Source organism: Biomphalaria glabrata, chromosome 4 (assembly GCF_947242115.1).
Source record: "Biomphalaria glabrata chromosome 4, xgBioGlab47.1, whole genome shotgun sequence".
Classification (NCBI taxonomy): Eukaryota; Metazoa; Mollusca; class Gastropoda; family Planorbidae; genus Biomphalaria; species Biomphalaria glabrata.
This window is the reverse complement of record NC_074714.1, coordinates 43,976,560-43,994,366: the sequence shown is the minus strand read 5'-3', so window position 1 is coordinate 43,994,366 and position 17,807 is coordinate 43,976,560. Positions and strand designations below refer to the sequence as shown.

The 17,807-nt window shown below is 31.7% G+C and overlaps 1 protein-coding gene across 5 annotated transcripts; it reads right to left on the bottom strand.

Annotated features, from left to right (window-relative positions):
* Window positions 1–407: 407 nt before the first annotated feature.
* LOC106054109 (actin nucleation-promoting factor WASL-like) lies at window positions 408–16,348 on the bottom strand. Of its 5 annotated transcripts, none has more exons than XM_056026917.1 (13): window positions 16,057–16,348; window positions 15,550–15,720; window positions 14,457–14,597; window positions 14,014–14,100; window positions 13,802–13,907; window positions 12,834–12,908; window positions 11,864–12,041; window positions 11,170–11,212; window positions 10,581–10,737; window positions 9,662–10,052; window positions 8,706–8,811; window positions 8,002–8,110; window positions 408–2,295 (listed from the first exon to the last, which is right to left on the bottom strand). In XM_056026917.1, the coding sequence occupies exons 2-13, from the start codon at window positions 15,703–15,705 to the stop codon at window positions 2,231–2,233; spliced, it is 1,614 nt and encodes a 537-aa protein (XP_055882892.1). In that variant the 5' UTR covers window positions 15,706–15,720; window positions 16,057–16,348; the 3' UTR covers window positions 408–2,230. The 5 variants fall into 5 exon arrangements, with proteins under 5 accessions (XP_055882892.1, XP_055882891.1, XP_013065297.1 ...); XM_056026916.1 differs by lacking the exon at window positions 8,002–8,110 and adding an exon at window positions 6,124–6,235; XM_056026918.1 differs by lacking the exon at window positions 408–2,295 and adding an exon at window positions 6,124–6,235.
* Window positions 16,349–17,807: the final 1,459 nt, after the last annotated feature.

The window sequence follows — 17,807 nt, the reverse complement described above, 5'->3', positions numbered from 1 at the left end:
ACTTTGACTGTGAAAGGACTTCTGGCAGGCGACCCCCAGAAAATCATCATTTGACCCCCGAGGGGGTCACAACCCACAGGTTGAGAACCCCTGCTCTAGTACCGGGTAGCTATGGAATTGGAAGTATCTGTCCTTCACCACAAAAACAATTTTGGTTCAGAATATTCTTATAATAAACTCATTCCTGATTTTATATTTGGTTGAGAACCCCTGCTCTAGTAGCTATGGAATTGGAAGTATCTGTCCTTCACCACAGTAACAATTTGGTTCAGAATATTCTTATAATGAACTCATTCCTGATTTTATATTTGTTTTTTATAGATAAAGATTTTGCAAGAACAAGCTAAATAAAAAAAAAACAACTAAAAAATTGGCTTTTATAAGGGAAAGAACTACACATATATGGGTATGTGTCTCAATACTGTAAGATTTATTTTCCTTTTCTATATCAAACAAAAAAAAAATTATAAGCAAATTATTTAATAATTTGATTGATTCATATTTTGAAAGGGACAATGAAAAATTGTGCAAAGTTTCAACTTGATCGTAGAATGGGAAGTGGGAGAAGTAACGTGTAAAAATGTGCACCAGACAGGGTTGATTTTATAAGCTATGTTATAGATGTCCTCGATCAAACTTTAAAAAAACATATACCGGTACAAGAAATAAAACAGACAGAACTGCAATTTGAATAAGAAACACAAGTCATCAGTTTGTACACACAATGTTATTGACTAAACTAGTAACCAAGAAATGGGAATGGGTAGTAAGCCTCTTTTCAAAAGTGCATCTTAAGCCTTCCCAGCACTAAGTTGGGTTATACTGTTACAAGGGAAATCAGGCTCACTTTGTAAGGTTACAAGAAACAAAAACAAAATCAAATGAAATAGAACATAATAGTCTATTCATAATAGTCTATTCAAGTTTTACAGAATTTCCTTATTTGAAATTTTATTGCTATAAAATTTACATACATAAAATATGAAAAAACAATTGCTTAACATGAAGCTAAAAAAAAAAATAAAAAATTTCCAGCCACCAAAAATTGTGAAAAAAGTGACAAAGTCTAATGCCCAACGTCTATTTTAAAAAAAATCTAATAATTAGCAATCAGTTTTAATTAAACCTAAATGTAGTTATAAGATTGATTTTTACAAATGGGTAATTTTATGATTTAGTATCAGTGACCCTAACCATAACTTCAAAAGAAAAAAAAATATTTTTTTTTGGTCATTGTTTATTAAAAAAAACCTACATAAAAATGTCTTTTAACATATTTTTCTTAAACTATTGGATTTTTAAAAATATTTTTACAAAGATATAATACATCACTATTTCTTAGCTTTTTAGCAAGATGATTGGAATAGCATCTGTAGTGTCTAAGGATACTATTAAGAATAGAATAATGGAATAAAATTACAATTAAATATATATTTGAACTATGTATAATAAATGATTTCAAAACTTACATTTTCAGCATTAAGTATGGTTCAACAGTAAGGGTGATTAGTGCAAAACAGGAAATCTTTATATTTTTAAAAAATTTCATTTGTGTGTCAATAAAGAAACTAGGTGTATAACAAAATAAAAGGAAGTAACTATCAGAAGTAAAATTAGGGTAGAAAAAAAAATAGTAAGAAAAAAAAAAGTAAAGGTTTCCCTATCAACCTTTTTTATTTATGGGGGCAGATAATGTAAACACACTATTTCTAAGGCCCTTATTTAATGAAGGTGTCATGTGGCCAGCACAATGACCAACCTCTTTTACTTCCACAGTTGTGTCCATTAAAGTTGGGTGGACTTAAGGGGCACCTTACAAATCCAAAAGTTCTAAATCTCAGACAAGTTAAATACTTAAACACTCAGCCACCACATCCCCCAAAACAATAGTAAGAAAATATAAAAAGTAATGACTATTTTTTAACCACTAGACAAACATTGACAATACAATAGTGCTTTCTTATCAAAGTAAAAATGCACAAGATATGATGATGATTTTGAAATAAAATTTTGATATTAAAAAAAAAAAAAAAAAAAAAAGGATTAATGCTGTCAAATGTTAAATACTATGAATGTGTTCAAACTATTTACTTTAACCACAATTTAAAATAAACAAACTCCCACATTAATGGTTATTTTAAAAATAATAACACAATATGACTCCTCAGTGCAGGGTACTGTTTGAAGTACATGTTTGAAATAACTTGTCAAAAAGTATACACATGTTGATTTAATCATCCCAGTCATCATCATCACTGACATCTTCATCATCATCATCTGAGTCATCTTCATCATCTGAAGAAAATGGTGAAAGGGATGTTAAAAGAATGGAATAATAAGTAAAAAAAAAAATGAACTAAATTTAAGGATTTTAAATATATCTTTTATTTTACTAAGGCTCTAATTGAGTAAAGTTTTTTTTTTTGTGGAGTATACTAATAAAATCTACAAAATGGCTAATGCTAAAAAGTATACTAAGTCCTGCTAGCTAATAGATTTCCTCAAATGATACTAAACAAACTTCATTTCAGTGGAACATCTTCTTATCACCCCAGCCCAACAAGGACAGAAGCCTTTCTCAACTTTGATCCTATCCCATTAAAAAAAAAGCACTTAAATTTCACTATATAGAAATGAAATGATTTTAAAGAAAAATTTCAATTAAACCCCAAAAAGTAGTAGTAAATAGGTGTAGGGAAGCAATATCACACCAATATTCAACTTAGCATTTCTATGTATTTATTTCTTGAAAAAATTTTTTTTAATGACATAACAATTTAAAAAAAAAAAATAATTCAGAAATACTAATTTTATTTCAGAGACGGAATCTACTTGACAATATGTACATTCGTTTTTTTTTTCTAGAAACCTTTCAATAGTAAGCTCTAAGCAACTACTTGTGATAAGTTGAAAGAGATTTCAACCACCTATTTCTATTTACTTCAACATCTTGTCAGGAGTTTCATCTCTGAAATAACTTCTAATAAATAAAAAACAAACAAACAGAGAAGCTGGCAATCCCATAAATACTGGCATTTTAAAGCAAGGATCAGGCTGTTAGGAGTTGTGCAGATATTAAAGGCAGTTAAAAAGCTTAATTAAAACTAATTAAATAATAATTTTAAAAAAGGTTAAAAATAAAATGCTCAATTTTGCACATTAAAATTTGAATCCTAACTTATATTTTCATGAAGATACGAGTGTGATACTTTAAATCTATTATACTACAAGATCATAAGGAAATATTTTATCTTCTTTAAAAACATAAATATTGACTTTATCAGCATTTCAACACTATCATTGACAACACCATAATTTATACATTATAGTTAACATGACCAGCATCCATACATTATCTGTAGATACCATCAGCATTCATACATAATCTGTAGCTACCATCAGCATTCATACATAATCTGTAGCTACCATCAGCATTCATACATAATCTGTAGCTATCATCAGCATTCATACATAATCTGTAGCTATCATCAGCATTCATACATAATTTGTAGACATCATCAACATTTAATCAAAAAGACCCCAGGGCATGCTACTCAGAGTGGCGCCCGGGTGAAAACGATCGTAAGAGGAAACGATTAGGCTAAAGGGTAGCAAAACAAGACTCCTGTTTGGGTGCCTAAGGGGGTGCGAGAGCATCCTCATTGCACTGTGCGGAGTTGTAAAAATCCAGGCGCTGTTCCTCAAGGGGCGGTTACATAAATGGCCTGTCCCGCACAGTTAGCCTGGTATAGAAAAGGAAAATGGCAGAGGTCTTAGTGTACGCTGTCTCTTGCCGCAAGTCTGACCCACCCTTCAGGCCAGTGAGAGGGAGCTCTTGTTCATTTTTGCTGGCCTAGAGTTCCAAGAGCTGAAGGCTCAACTCTATCTGACAGTTTAAGAAGAAGAATAAAAAAGACCAGCATTTATATATTATAATTGACATCACCAGAATTCATTCAATATTGTTGACATTAACAGTATTCACCTTCGGTATGTGGCTCCGCAGCCACATAAAAGTAGATGTAAACAGCCAAGCAATGTGAAAGTGGGGAAAACATATTAGAAATAAAAATAAATGTTTTACAAGTTAGTAAAAAGCTGTAAATAGGTGACGCTGTATTTGGTAAATCTACAAATGGTTCCCTTTAACATGGAGTAAGTGATTTTTCTGTCCAGTTTTTGTCAAGATCATTTCAATTTCTAATTTTAAATATTTTGAAAACAACATTTCCTTATATTTATAATTAGAAAAAAAACTGCTCAAGAAAAAACAACATTTATATAAGCACTTTATGTCTTATGATGTGGGATTTCTATTTTTTTTTCTATGAATAGAACTGTAGAACTGAGATTAATTTTGACACTTTTCATTTTGAGACATTGCTAAAAAGAAAAGCCTATAATAACTAGAGGACAACAACAAACATTAACTTAATAAATTTAATGAACAGTCAAATATTTTGGAATGTTCAGTTGATAGAAATAATGATAAATAATCCTAAACATGAATCGTTTGTACATAAAGAAATATGGTGGCAATATAAAGGAAGCTAAAGAAAAATGTAAGAAAATGAAAATAAAAAGATTGGGGAATATTTTGAAATAAACAGACAAAATAAACAATGTCAAGATTAACCTAAGAAGCGATTACTATTGCCAATGAAATAAAAAATAAATGGTTTGCGGCTATAAACAACAGAACTTAGAAGTGTGACTTAACAGTACTGAAACGTGAACAACTATTAATATATGGTCTATTAAAATACTTTGCTTATAAATATTTCTGTAGTCTGTACACCAGATACACCAAAAGCTCACTAGTTATGGATTTTCCGTCATGTATTGAACTCCCCAATAACAATACCGAAATCTTTTATTATTTTAAATTTCTCTAAAAAACAAAAAAGTGATTTAAAAACTCAAAATTCTAATCCATTTTAATGTAACTAGAAGTAGCATTGCCTCAAGAGTAAATTTAAAGCTAAGATAATTTAAATTTTTTTTTTTAGATTTAGTAACTGAAACACTGTCTCAAGTGTTTATATCATGCTGCAGTCATTAATATTTGGGAAATAAAAAGTATGCACCAGAAAAGAGATTTACAGCTTTTATCAGACAAAATCAGCATATAAAGTTAAAAAAATCAAAACAAAATGTACAACTACAGGCTTGGCAATGTCTCCATGCTTTGAGAATATTTCCACAAAAGAAACAGAAGAGAAGACTAAATTGAAAGTTAACATGCCATGCAGGCTTATTTGATTCTCTCCTGCAAGGTAAGTTACATAGAGAAAAAAAAGCCTGACATAAAAAATCTAGCATGTGGCCTCATCTGCATATTAATACATATAACATTTCAAGTTTTTTTCAGTAGCACAGAAATGCAGTTGAAAAAAAACAACACAAAAACATTATATGAGTACTGAATAAATAGAAACAGTAAAAGGTATGCACAAAAAATAACAGTTTAAAACAGATGGAGTGATGAATAGCACATATCTGGAAAGGAGGATGCAAATGAAGTTTTATATAGGTAGAAATTCCTTTTAAGGAGACAATTTTGTAACTAAAACAAAAATTTCTCAGAATTGATTTTATTAGTATAAAAAGAGAATGGTTCTCTACAACTAAAGCAATACCAGCCCAGAATGTCAATAAAAAAAGTTTAACTGAATTCAAGTATTAATGAAATGAATGCTATTGCTACAATTAAATTTGAAAGAAAAAAAAACAAAACAAAGCTTGGGAGTTGGGGCACCTAGGATTGAGATATCTAGTTTTAAAGTAGAAAAAAATATTATTTATTATTAAAGAAAAATGCAAGAAGATTTAAGCAAATTACTATTACATAGTTTAGCAGAAATACAAGATGCATAACAATAAAAAAAAAAACATAACAAAAAAAAAACTATCAGCTACTTCCTTGATGTTTCTTTAATTAGCTAAGTAAAAAAACAAAACACAGTTGACTGATAGTTAATTTTTTTGCTGTTTTTTTTTAAAGAGCCTAGAGTCCTGCAAGTCAGTGGATTAATGAAAAGAATGCATTATTATATGCATAAATATAAATAAATGATATCTGGCTGATATTCAGTATTATTTTTTTCTAGGTGCCAGTCTCACCACTGTCCACACAGGCTGGACGACGGCTGGCCAGAGCTTTGGCTAAGGCTCCCACAAGGCCATCCATTTCCAAAGGACTGTTGGCAGAGGATCTATCTTCCATATTATCCACCTTAATCATAAAAATGTTACATACTAAGTTGAGTAGGTAAATACAAGTAAATGCACCAATCAGCAAACTATTTCAGAAAAATACATACATTTTGTCCTTTTCAATATCTTCTGGTAGGAAGTTAGAATGACATTCAAGAAATGGTTGTCTCATGCCCACACACACACACAAAATACCATATTTTAAAATGTACATGTAAAAAAAAAAACAAAAAAAAAACTCTACCATTTCATTAAAGAAAATAGAGGAATTTTATAAAAAATTCTAAAAATCTTTTAAAAGTAATTTTCCATGAAATTATTTGAGTTCAGAAAGTTGAAACAATGTCAATTATTTAAGGGTGATTCATTAAAATGTACACAACACATCAATAGATTATGCAGACCTTTCGTACCTTCTATCTAAACAAATTTGTTAGATGTATTTGAACCATCCGCATTGAAGAGCATACACATTAATGTTTGAATTAGAAGCTATTAAAAGGGTTTGAAAGGCTTCATTTGACACTGCATCTGTTTGTTATTTAAAAGGCATAACAACCCAAGCATGAAATCAACACAGCCACAGTATCACTTCAGTTGATCTATAAGTTAATCTTTGACTTCATAAAGATGGTTAAGACTTAAATAATTAAGACTTAAGAACAAATTAAGATTTGCTCTCTTGTCAACCTTATTCTCAAATAAAACTTAAGATTGTTGAACTTTTTTTTATTAGCGCCCCCCCCCCCTTTTTTTTCCACAAACAATTTACTTTAAATGTTGAACTTTTATATATTACTTAATTGACTTAAAAAGCTTTGTATAATTCAGTTTACTTTTCACTATAAATAAAAATACTTGTTATTAATAAGAGACATTTGAGTTTTGAAGTGTTTTCTTGCTGTAAAATGAACTTAAGCTGAAAAGAGAACCCATGTAACCTGCACAAAAAGCTCACAACAGCAAAAAATCCAAACATATTCCGTGGACAAAACTGCATTCAGAATTTTTTTATTTAAATGACAAAGGCATGCACGTTCGTGGATCTATTACATAAGCTTCTTACTAATCACTGTGCTTTTAAGTACCTGCAAGTTGAGGACTATATACAAACAATTCTTTTGTGGTGAAATTTATTTACAAACTAACTTTCAAGAGATAGAAACAAAACTACATGGATAGAGGCCCAAAAATCTATTTAATAATGGCAGTTTATGCCTGCTTTCTTTTTATTACTATTTTAACCCTCAGCATTTTAATCATGCTTTTTTATAAATTTTTTTTTATTTATAAAGAAGTAAAGTTTATTTTGAGAACAAATTTTCTAGTTAGAACACAACTATTAATGCAGCTTTGATCACATACACTTTAAATCTTTAAATGTATAAATAACCAAAGAGTTGAACTTTTCTAAATTAATAGATAAAGTTCATAAAAGCACAAGTTAAACTCAACAAAGCAACTAAATCATGAAAGGATTTTGTATCATTTTCAATAAATATAAAATATGTAATACAAACAGTAATATAAAAAAAAATACTATTAAAAAAAAAAAAAGAAAAACATTCAGAAAACATTGAAACTTCAATTAAAAAAAAAAGAAATAAACCCAACAAACGTGAAAGATTGACGAATGCCAATAAGTTGCACAAAATGCAGCTCATCCTGAAATTAATTTGAGGTTTAAAGAGGGTGGGAGGGGAAACATTTGCCAAAAAAAAAAAAATCCATCAAGAATGAAAACAAAAATATCACAGGGATTGCCTGGCCTCCAGAAAGAATTACCTGATCCGTGAATCTGTTTCTGTCGATTGGCTAAGGCCCTGGCCAAGGCACCAACTAAACCATCTGTTTCCCCAGATGGAGATGAAGCTGTTCGATCACTTGCTTCTACCTATGTGTCAGCAATTATGTTTAGTTTATTGATTCTTAGATAAGCTGGTATAAACAATACATCAACAGGAAAATTCTGGTAACAGGAAATTTCACTAGAAACTTCTGATTGCTAAATTCTTTGCCAGCTTGGACATTGGAAACAAATGTTCACAAAATAATTAATAGAATTGGTGAAAAAATAGTCATCCTTGAGCTCTAGTTAGATGCTAAGAATGTTTTTCATAATCTCAAAAATTTTTTTTATAGGTCTAGATGTATAATTAGACTAAATAAATTCTAAATCATGTAGTGCACCTTTTTTTTTTCAGCTAGAAATTATTTTCTTTTCTTCTAAAAAATAATAGAATATGAATAAATATTTAGGTTTGTTGGTCTTTGTATAAAAGGCATTAAAATGTATTTAGATTACCTATAGAAACATAATTTAAAGTAAGCATTCTACAGACTGTCTGGTAAGCACTCTGGACTGCTGTCTCTGTGGTTCTGTATTTGAACAGTACTAGCAACCATCCCCAGTCGTCCTGAGGGAGGTTTGGGCAAGGATGTACTAATCTACAAATCAACCATGACATCAGAAAAAACAAACAACCTACTTTTTTTAAAGCTGCCCCTTGTCTTATAGCATTCAGCAAATCATCTCTTGAATCTGTTGGTTTGGGGCCATCATTAACTGCCGCTGGTTTTAATTGGGTTCCAGACCTATATAAAGTGGGCAATATGTATTTTGATAATATGCAACGCTTGTAAGTTTCCTGATAAAACTCATAAAATGAAAGAGGTTGTTTTAGTTTTAACATACCTAAGACAATTAAATATAGTCAGTTCTTTAGCTACAAATATTTTATTTTACATTTTAATACTTCTAGTAATTGGGAGTTTCATAATCAGTCGCCTGCTCTTTGTTTAATTTTTCATTTTAAAGATCAAGTTTACATTCTTTAAGAAATGAAATACAGAAAGAGAAAAAAGAAGATTACAAATTAAATGGAGAATTGCAGGAGCAATATATTAAAAACTAAATTAACTTATCTACTAAGCCAAGGAGCAATTAGAAACTAAATTAACCTATCTACTAAGCCAAGGAGCGATATAGAAACTAAACTAACCTATCTACTAAGCCAAGAAGTTTCGCTTTGACTTAAGGTTTGAGAATACTATATAATATGTAAAAGAGAAGGGAGAAGTGGTTCATTTGAACTAAAAGTTTGGCTAAAAAATATATTCATTGTAATTCCTTATTGTATTTTAGATTGTGAAGTTTTACTAATGGAAAAATTGGAACTAACATGAACCAGGCATGTTGATTTAGACCCTTAGAGGTCAGAATTTCATATTAAGAAGAATGTTTTTATTTCAATTGAAAAAGACAAGAGAGATTTATCGATAAGAAGAAAATCATGATTTCTATTTGATCCAGAGCTAGAAAGATGGAATGGGGATGTGGATTTATTTACTATTAGATTACCCTCAAAGTAAGTAAACAGCTTGACATTTGTGTTTAAACATGACATATATATATAGATAAATATATTTAACAAAACTGACTAACCTTATGGCAGATAGCAAATCATTGCGTCCGCTGGTGTCTCCTCCAGTGGGTGGAGGAGGTGGGGGTGGTGGAGGGGGTGGGCCACCCATCTGTGGAGGTGGGGGTGGTGGCGGAGGCCCTCCCCCAATGTTTGATGGAAGAGGAGGGGGTGCATTGGGAGGAGGCAGAGGAGGAGCAGAGACAGGAGCCCTAGGGGGAGCAGGCATGCCTCTGTTAGGAGCAGGTGGTGGGAGAGGAGCTGCTCCCCTGGTTGGTGCAGGTGCTACACGAGATGGAGGTGGAGGAGGTGGTGCACCTCCCCTAGAAGGTGGCGGAGGAGCTGGAGCAGGTGTACGACTAGGTGGAGGCGGAGGGGGTGCTCCACCACTTGGTGGAGGTGGAGGCAGTCCAGCTGAGAATGAAAAAGCAAAAAAAAAATAAAATAAAATAGAACACAAAAAGAAAACCTTTTTAAAAAATGTTTACTGCTAAGCAAAGAAAAAAAAAATTATTAAGATATACTTTTAAAATGTGAAAGCGAATGTTGCCATGCAATGCTTTCTTATTTCCAACACATAGATCACATAGTTATACTTGGCCTCTATCTATGGTCAATGGATAAAAAGGATTGTATAAAGGATTGTTTTAAAACAACAAATGAGAAAAAAAAATTATTGAGCTAAAAAAAACAACAAAACACATAGGATTTCAGCTATCACATTCTGTACTAAATTAAAATTTAAAACACTACATTCTAAAATTAAAAGTTACTAAAGTATACATTAATCACATGAATTTACACCTCCAATGCATCAGATTGTTGAGTGTGATGGATTATGAAATGTAAGTCTGCAATCTGTAATCACAGTTGCTATTTTACCAGATATCCATTAAACACCACATTTATAAGGAAAATTTAGAAAAAAAAAAGATGTCTTACATCGTCCAGGTCCCAAAGCTTGTTTCACAGCCTGAATGCCACCATGTTTCTCCACAAAGTCATAAATAAAGTCAACAGTTTCTTTGTCAATGTTGTCATCAGCTTTGATACCCACAGACTGAAACAGTTTCTGCATGTCAGGTTCCAAGTTGTTCATCTAAAGAAAGAATATAGATTTCCTGTGAGGTCATGGCCACATTCCTGAACATTTGTGAATCCTGAACTACAGCAGAACTAGAAAGGAAGGCCTTGAAATTAAGATGTTTCAAAAGGATTCTGGGCATCACATACAAAGTTTTATTACAGACATGGAAATATGAAACAGGATCAAAATGGCAATTGGGCCCTATGATAACCCTCCGACCACTGTTAAAAAGGCAAGTTAAGACTGTACTGCCATATAATGAAATCCTCAAGGCTCGCAGACTTTTATATAGGGAGCAGTACTAGGGAATACAGAGAGAAATGGATAAAGACTGTCAACAGATCATGTGTGTTTCCCCACAGATTGAGGGACAGTTGAAATACAACAACAACAAAAATAAATAAATGCACACTCAATATAATGCCAGTTACACAAAACACTTACATCAAAACCTTTATCAGGATCCCAACCAACATGACTCACATGCCTGAAATAATAAAAAAATGTCTCAATATAAAAATCTAATTTTCTATTGTTTTATTAGACACTAAAAGGAACATTCTCTTTAACTGAACTTAGTCAAAATAATACACCAAAATTACCATCTAAAATCAAAAATTTGTTCTGCTACTCAAGAAAAAAAATGAAGTTTCCTATATTATCAGTTTAGAACAATTAACAGAAAACAGGTGGAAAAAGAAAAATTTATAGAAAAGATAATGATTTTTATTCCATTATTTCAAACACTTACAAAATTTGTATTTGAATTCTAAAAGAATTGTGAAATTTACATTAAAACAAAATCTGAAAAATTTTTGTAAGGTCATTAATGTGGCAAGCAGCCACCTTTACTTTTACCAACTGATGACCAGTACTCAATAGAGCTAGATGGACTTTTGGGTGCATTAAATATGCTGCAGTTCAAAATGACAATCTTCACTGGGATACAAACTCGAGACCTCGGATTGGGAGTCCAATAGCTTTACTACTCAGCCACTAAGCTCATGCTTTGTATAACTGTGATGTATTTGGTATCAAAATTCAGTACAAAGTAAAGTCTGCAAAACTAAAAGATTATTCAGCACAGGGAAAGGGTAGATTATGGAATGATCTAATGCAGAAGAAAATTGATATTTACACAAAATTGGAAGGTGTGCCAATATCAGCCTTGGTTAGCTTCTTCTTGGCATCTTTCTTGTTCTCTTTCCCTTTCTTTATAGTGCCAGTGCCAGCCGAGCTGAGATTGTTATTGCTACGATTCAAATCCACATTGATAGTCACAGGCTGAGGTGTGGGAATAGCTGGAGCATTGGATCCTAATTAAAAAAAAAACACAAAAAAAAAAACAAATAAATATGATACCTAAATATCACTAATATATATATATATATGCCAAGCAGATGGCAAGATGTGGGTTCAGTTGGAGAGACTGACCCTGAACTGAGATTCCTGAAAGAGAGTGGTTGGTGACATGTGCCCCAAATCAGATCACAGGCAGATAGATAAAAGATGACAATAGATAATAAGCAATTGAACACATGCTGTTATCTAATTTTATTAGTTGGCCACAGCAAAGATTATAACATGGCTCTGTAGTTATACTTTTTTCTAATAAGTTAAGCATTGAATAAGAATTACTATAAAATCTGAATTCCTTTTGTTTACTAGAAATTGTGTTGTCAACTTCTATAAAAAAAAAATTAATTTAATAATAATCGTATATATGGTAAACGGGTCTTTCACTGTGAAAAAGACAAGGTGCTGGAAAATAAAAACAATGTAAATATATTGTATGTTAACAAGGTTAAACCAGAATTAAACCTTGCTATTTGACTCAAGCTGTAGAATTCTCAAAAATAAAAGCGATCTAGTTGGGTAGCCAGTTATAATCACAGCTAACAAACAAACTATATGTTTAATGACTCATGGCACATGAACAATATTCAGGCCCTTTGGTGATCCTGTTTGTTTTATTCTACTCTACTCTAAATAACAATTTCTAAAACTAGTTGTAAGTAATGTAAAACTAAATGTACATCAGCTTATACTAATTTACAGAGAAGGGTGAGTTTGATAAATAATAAAATTTATTTAAAAAAAAAACATACTCTGCTGAGCAATGTTTGGTGGGCGACTGATGTCATTGGGAGGTTTTTGTTGAATAGTGTTTTGTCTTCTTCTACCTAGAAAACAGAAATTAACAAATTAATATAAATACAAAAAAAAAATATTACAATTTGATGCAGATGAGCTATTTCTGTAGAAGACAGTGCAAAAAGATATTTAGTGGTCAAATCACAGTCTAGTAGCTAAACATTTAACACTGGGTGGTCTTTGGAGACCATAAGTTCGTAGATTCAGTGCCTCAGAAAAATCATGAATGATGGGTTGCAAGGCCTGACACAGACGTCCTTCAAAGAGCTGGCCTGCAATGCATACACACATTCCTGATACAGTTTCAATTATGATGAGCAGAATGGACAAATCATGCATTTCTTTAAGATCCTTTACTGCCAACTAGCTAGATTAAGATGGACAAAAAAAATATTAGAGGGACACCATCAAAGCATCCCTGAGAGTTTTCATCATGGACCCTGCAACATGGGAAATGGAAGCAAATGAATGTACATCAACCTGCCCCACAAAAATTGCTGAGGACAAGAAAAAGCAGCCTAGGCATAAAAAAAGTGCCAGAGAAAAAAGATCAAGGCAATTCACACTAGCTCCAGTTGGAATAGCTTGCTCAGAAAGTATCAGAACATTTTATGTTCACATAGGTCTCACCAGCAACTCATGGAGGTACAGACTGCACTACAAAGCCCTCAGCCAAAGGAATAAGAAAGTAGTCATCATTGTTTATATATATCATTCTTAAGATGGTATTAACTTCTATCCTTTACCCCTTGATAATATTTTCTAATGTCTATGAAGAGTTGTTGCAGTTTCACTGAACTTTCTATTAATATTTCCTATTTTCAGATCATTAAAATAAATGATAGATTAGTATGTTTCTTTACTGAACTTTCTATTGATATTTCCTATATTCAGATCATTTAAATAACTAATAGATTAGTACCTTTCTCATTCTTTCTTCGCTGTCTATCCATCAACTTGTTATCTATTGCTTTCTTAAATTTGACTGCTTCATCTTCACTGGCAAAGTTCAAGCCAGCCTGGCAGCTCTAAATACACCAATCATAAGAGAAATGTAAAATTGTAAAATAGAAATGTATCATTAAAAAATAATGGGATTATATTTGACACGAGAGACATAAAATAGAAACTTACATCTGCTTCAAAAGTATGAAAGTATTCTCTAGGTGCCTTGTAGACAATGTTGTTATACAACTCTTGCTCCCATATTAGTTGCTGTTTCTATAAATAGAATTAAGCAGGATTCAGACTTTAGAAATTGGCTAAATGGAAACAGGAAACACAAGAAGAGAAATACTCTATACAGCTGAACATTCTAATAATGAAACTAGCAAGTGGATGACCAATAGTATTTCAGCACCCTTTTGTTTTCATTTTTGTTTATTATTATACAAAAGTTATCTGAAATTAAAAACATTCAGAAATCTATTGGAGAGTAAGAATAACGTTTTCTTCATATTACTCAAATTAACTGTCTAGGAATAAGAAAATATAAATATTTCATCATTGAAGGACAAGCAAATATATAAACATATTTTTTTCACTATAAGAACACATTTGTATCTAGAATATTTTACCTTGATATCATATACTCTGATATAAAATGACTTCTTGGAACTGTCTTTGACAAAGCAAGCAACACCACAACATCTTTTGTTCCATCTTGTGCTGTCAGGCTGATCAGCTAAATATAACTGAACAACACCTGTGGCCAGAGTCTAGGGGGAAAAAAAAACAAGTTTCAAGATATTAGCCTTTTAGCAGGTATAGATACTACAAAATGAATTAGATCTCATTTGATGGGCTATGCCTGGAAACAATAGCTTAAATGAATGGATGGATGGTCGTGTGGTATGAGCGCTGGAGTATCATTCAGTTGCTATGTTGGTCCAGGGTTTTAAAGGTATATAATTGGAATATAATACTTTCTTAATCTTTTATATATAAAATTGTATTTACAGAATGGAAATAGAATTTGATTATAAATGCTTCATGTCCAATATCTAAGGAGCATTTTTGGTACTTTCATTTTCAGTTACAAATGTACTCTCTTTCTATTGTACTAAGGAATGCTTTTAGCTATTAGTATTTTTGTCATTAATAAGTAGATTTTTATTAAAGCTTTCAAAAAAGTGTAGGAGCCTACACATACTTAAATCTATGCCTGCCTGTAGCCACAATAAATGGATGTGATAACATGATCATCTAGAATCTAATTGATGGGGACAGGTTTGGGAAGAGCACATCTCTAATTTCTGGCCTCTGGGTAAAATCATTTTATTTTTCAAAAGGTCATAAAAGGGTTCTAGCTAGAGTGCTAGACTCTTTTAGGACACTCCACAAAGGTGTGTATAAGTATAGAGCACTTCAGTACTAACAGATTCTTACTCTTACACCTATAATGACTTTGTCTTAATTTTAATATACATATATATATCTAAAGTAAAGCATAAGAGAGTAAGAGATGAGACAGATTTGAACTAGTTTGATCATCTATGATCTAGATCTATCTATAGCTATAGAATACTATAGATCTAGATTTAATCTAGACTCTAGAATTTAATTAGATATTAGAATAATTAGATCTACAATCTGCATTATTTTAGACTTAAGTTTAAGAGTTTAAATATCTCTCAGGCTCTAGCTTGGATGTTTTGTAAAATGTTTTACATTTTTTGGATGTTCCTTCAGAGTTGAAGATAGTTTACTTCCTAGTCCAAACCTCCCGGAGGTCAACGAGGATGGGAGCGGGCAGGGTTTGAACCGGGAACCCTCTGTAAATCCAAACGACAATCCAGCGCGCAAACCGCACGACCAGGCAGCCATCCTATCTGTCTATAACTATAGTAAATAATAAATAGTATAAAATGATCATAATGAATGATTAATAATTTATGACAATGACTGAATTACTGAATCAAGTGAAATGAGTTTGAATGAGTTAACTTGTCACTCATAAAATCAATGTGAATGACAGTGATTGACCATATAATTTATTATAATAAATTTATAAACATAAGCCTGATAAGCCATACATTACATTAGAATGATTAGATTATATATGATATAAAGTATAATAATAAAGTAATGTTACCATGTTCAATTTATTGTTAAAATTGTAGAACTAGTCGACTTAATTATCATAAAATCAATAATCAGAATTTAATATTCACTTACAAGGCACAATGTGCCCATTGTATAAAAAAGCGCATCATTTTCGTGGCCTTCCAGTAAAATTGAGGGAACGTTCGTGGGTTTCTCTTTAGGTTTATTCATATTGGTGCAAAACAAATAGATCTAGATATGTAGATTTAAACAGTCGTAACTCTAGATGTAGATCTAGACTAAATCTAGAATCTATATAAAAATTATAGATCTAGAAGTCTAGATCTAGAACTAGAATGAGTAGAATAGAATGAATTATTGTAGTCTAACAGATGTTCTTCCTTGTTGACAGATCAACCGGAAATAGAACTTGTAACCTAAGGGTGTTTTTAAGGGACTATCCATTTATAACGCCTTCACAAACGCAAACGCAAACCGTTGCCAAAAAACGAAACAACAAAAACTTACCAATATATATATATATATATATATATATATATATATATATATATATATATATATATATATATATATATATATATATATATTTCATTCAATTAATAATCGATCTTGGCGATTACATATTAACATTCGGTGAAATCAAGTCAAATGTGTTAACAAATTGTAAAGTTTAATAAAAATTTAGAATTCTAAATGGGATAAGGGAAATGCAATAACATTTTTTTTTTAATTGTAAAAGAAATTTTCTATACACTATATATATTAATATCTGTTAACTACGAGATGGAGATGCGCATATTATATAATGAATTTACATGTCAGATAGGGAAAACAGGATTCATTTTCTAAAAATTACGGCAAACAAACCAATCAGCCTGGAGACCAAGACCCGGGCATGCACCTACTAAATGTATCAGTAACACATACTAAAAATCAAAATACTTACGTGTTATAATAAAGGAAAAACTGTAATGGAATCTTTATGTTGATGAAATTATTTTAAAAAATCAAACAATCAATCAAAGCATATTTAGGATTTATTAAAAGACATTTCTATAATCAAATTTAAAAACATAAATCTAAAATGTTATTTAACTTTGGTTAGGCTAATCATAGAATATACATCCTCTGTTTGGTGTAAACTGCCAAAGTCTGCGACGCCGCAGAGCAGTTTTGAGGCCTATTTAAGTATTTTTAAAACGAAGCAGGACGTTTTGGCGCCGCCGTTTTGGCGCGATGGTCGTTTTGGCGCGAGCCGTTTTGGCGACGGGACGTTTTGGCGCGAAATACATTATGTACGTTTATTGTATTATTTCTTTTAAAATAATTATTCATATTTATGTTTTGCATGAGTGTTTGTGTTAAGACATATTTTTCACGTATTAATGTAAATGTGTGTTTGTTTTACACATCATTTTCTTTGATAAACATTTTGGCTTGTGTATGTGTGTTTATTAAGAGGCACACTTTTATTTTCAAAAAAGTTTTTTAAGATATTACTTTAAAATTAAAAACAAAAATCGCGTGAGAGAGGGGAGGGGTGGAGGAAAGAGTATATACAAGGAGTGAAATGTGAGCAGAAGAGGGGGGGGGGCGGGATAGGTGTCACATGTAATGACCATTCCAAAGGAGGTGATCGCCAGACTCATGACGCCAACGACCAGTTGGTCGGTGCTGGTCTTGTCTTCATTAGTTTAACTCTACCTGCGTCAATGCGAGATGTGTCACCCAAATCACCTCTACCCAATTTCTCAAAATATATCTTTTCACGTTAGAGTTTGTACTGACCACATTCCGTGTCTTGATTTTTACTATGTGTGGAGTTATTGTCGTCATTCAGCGTAATAGAGCTTTAGATGCTA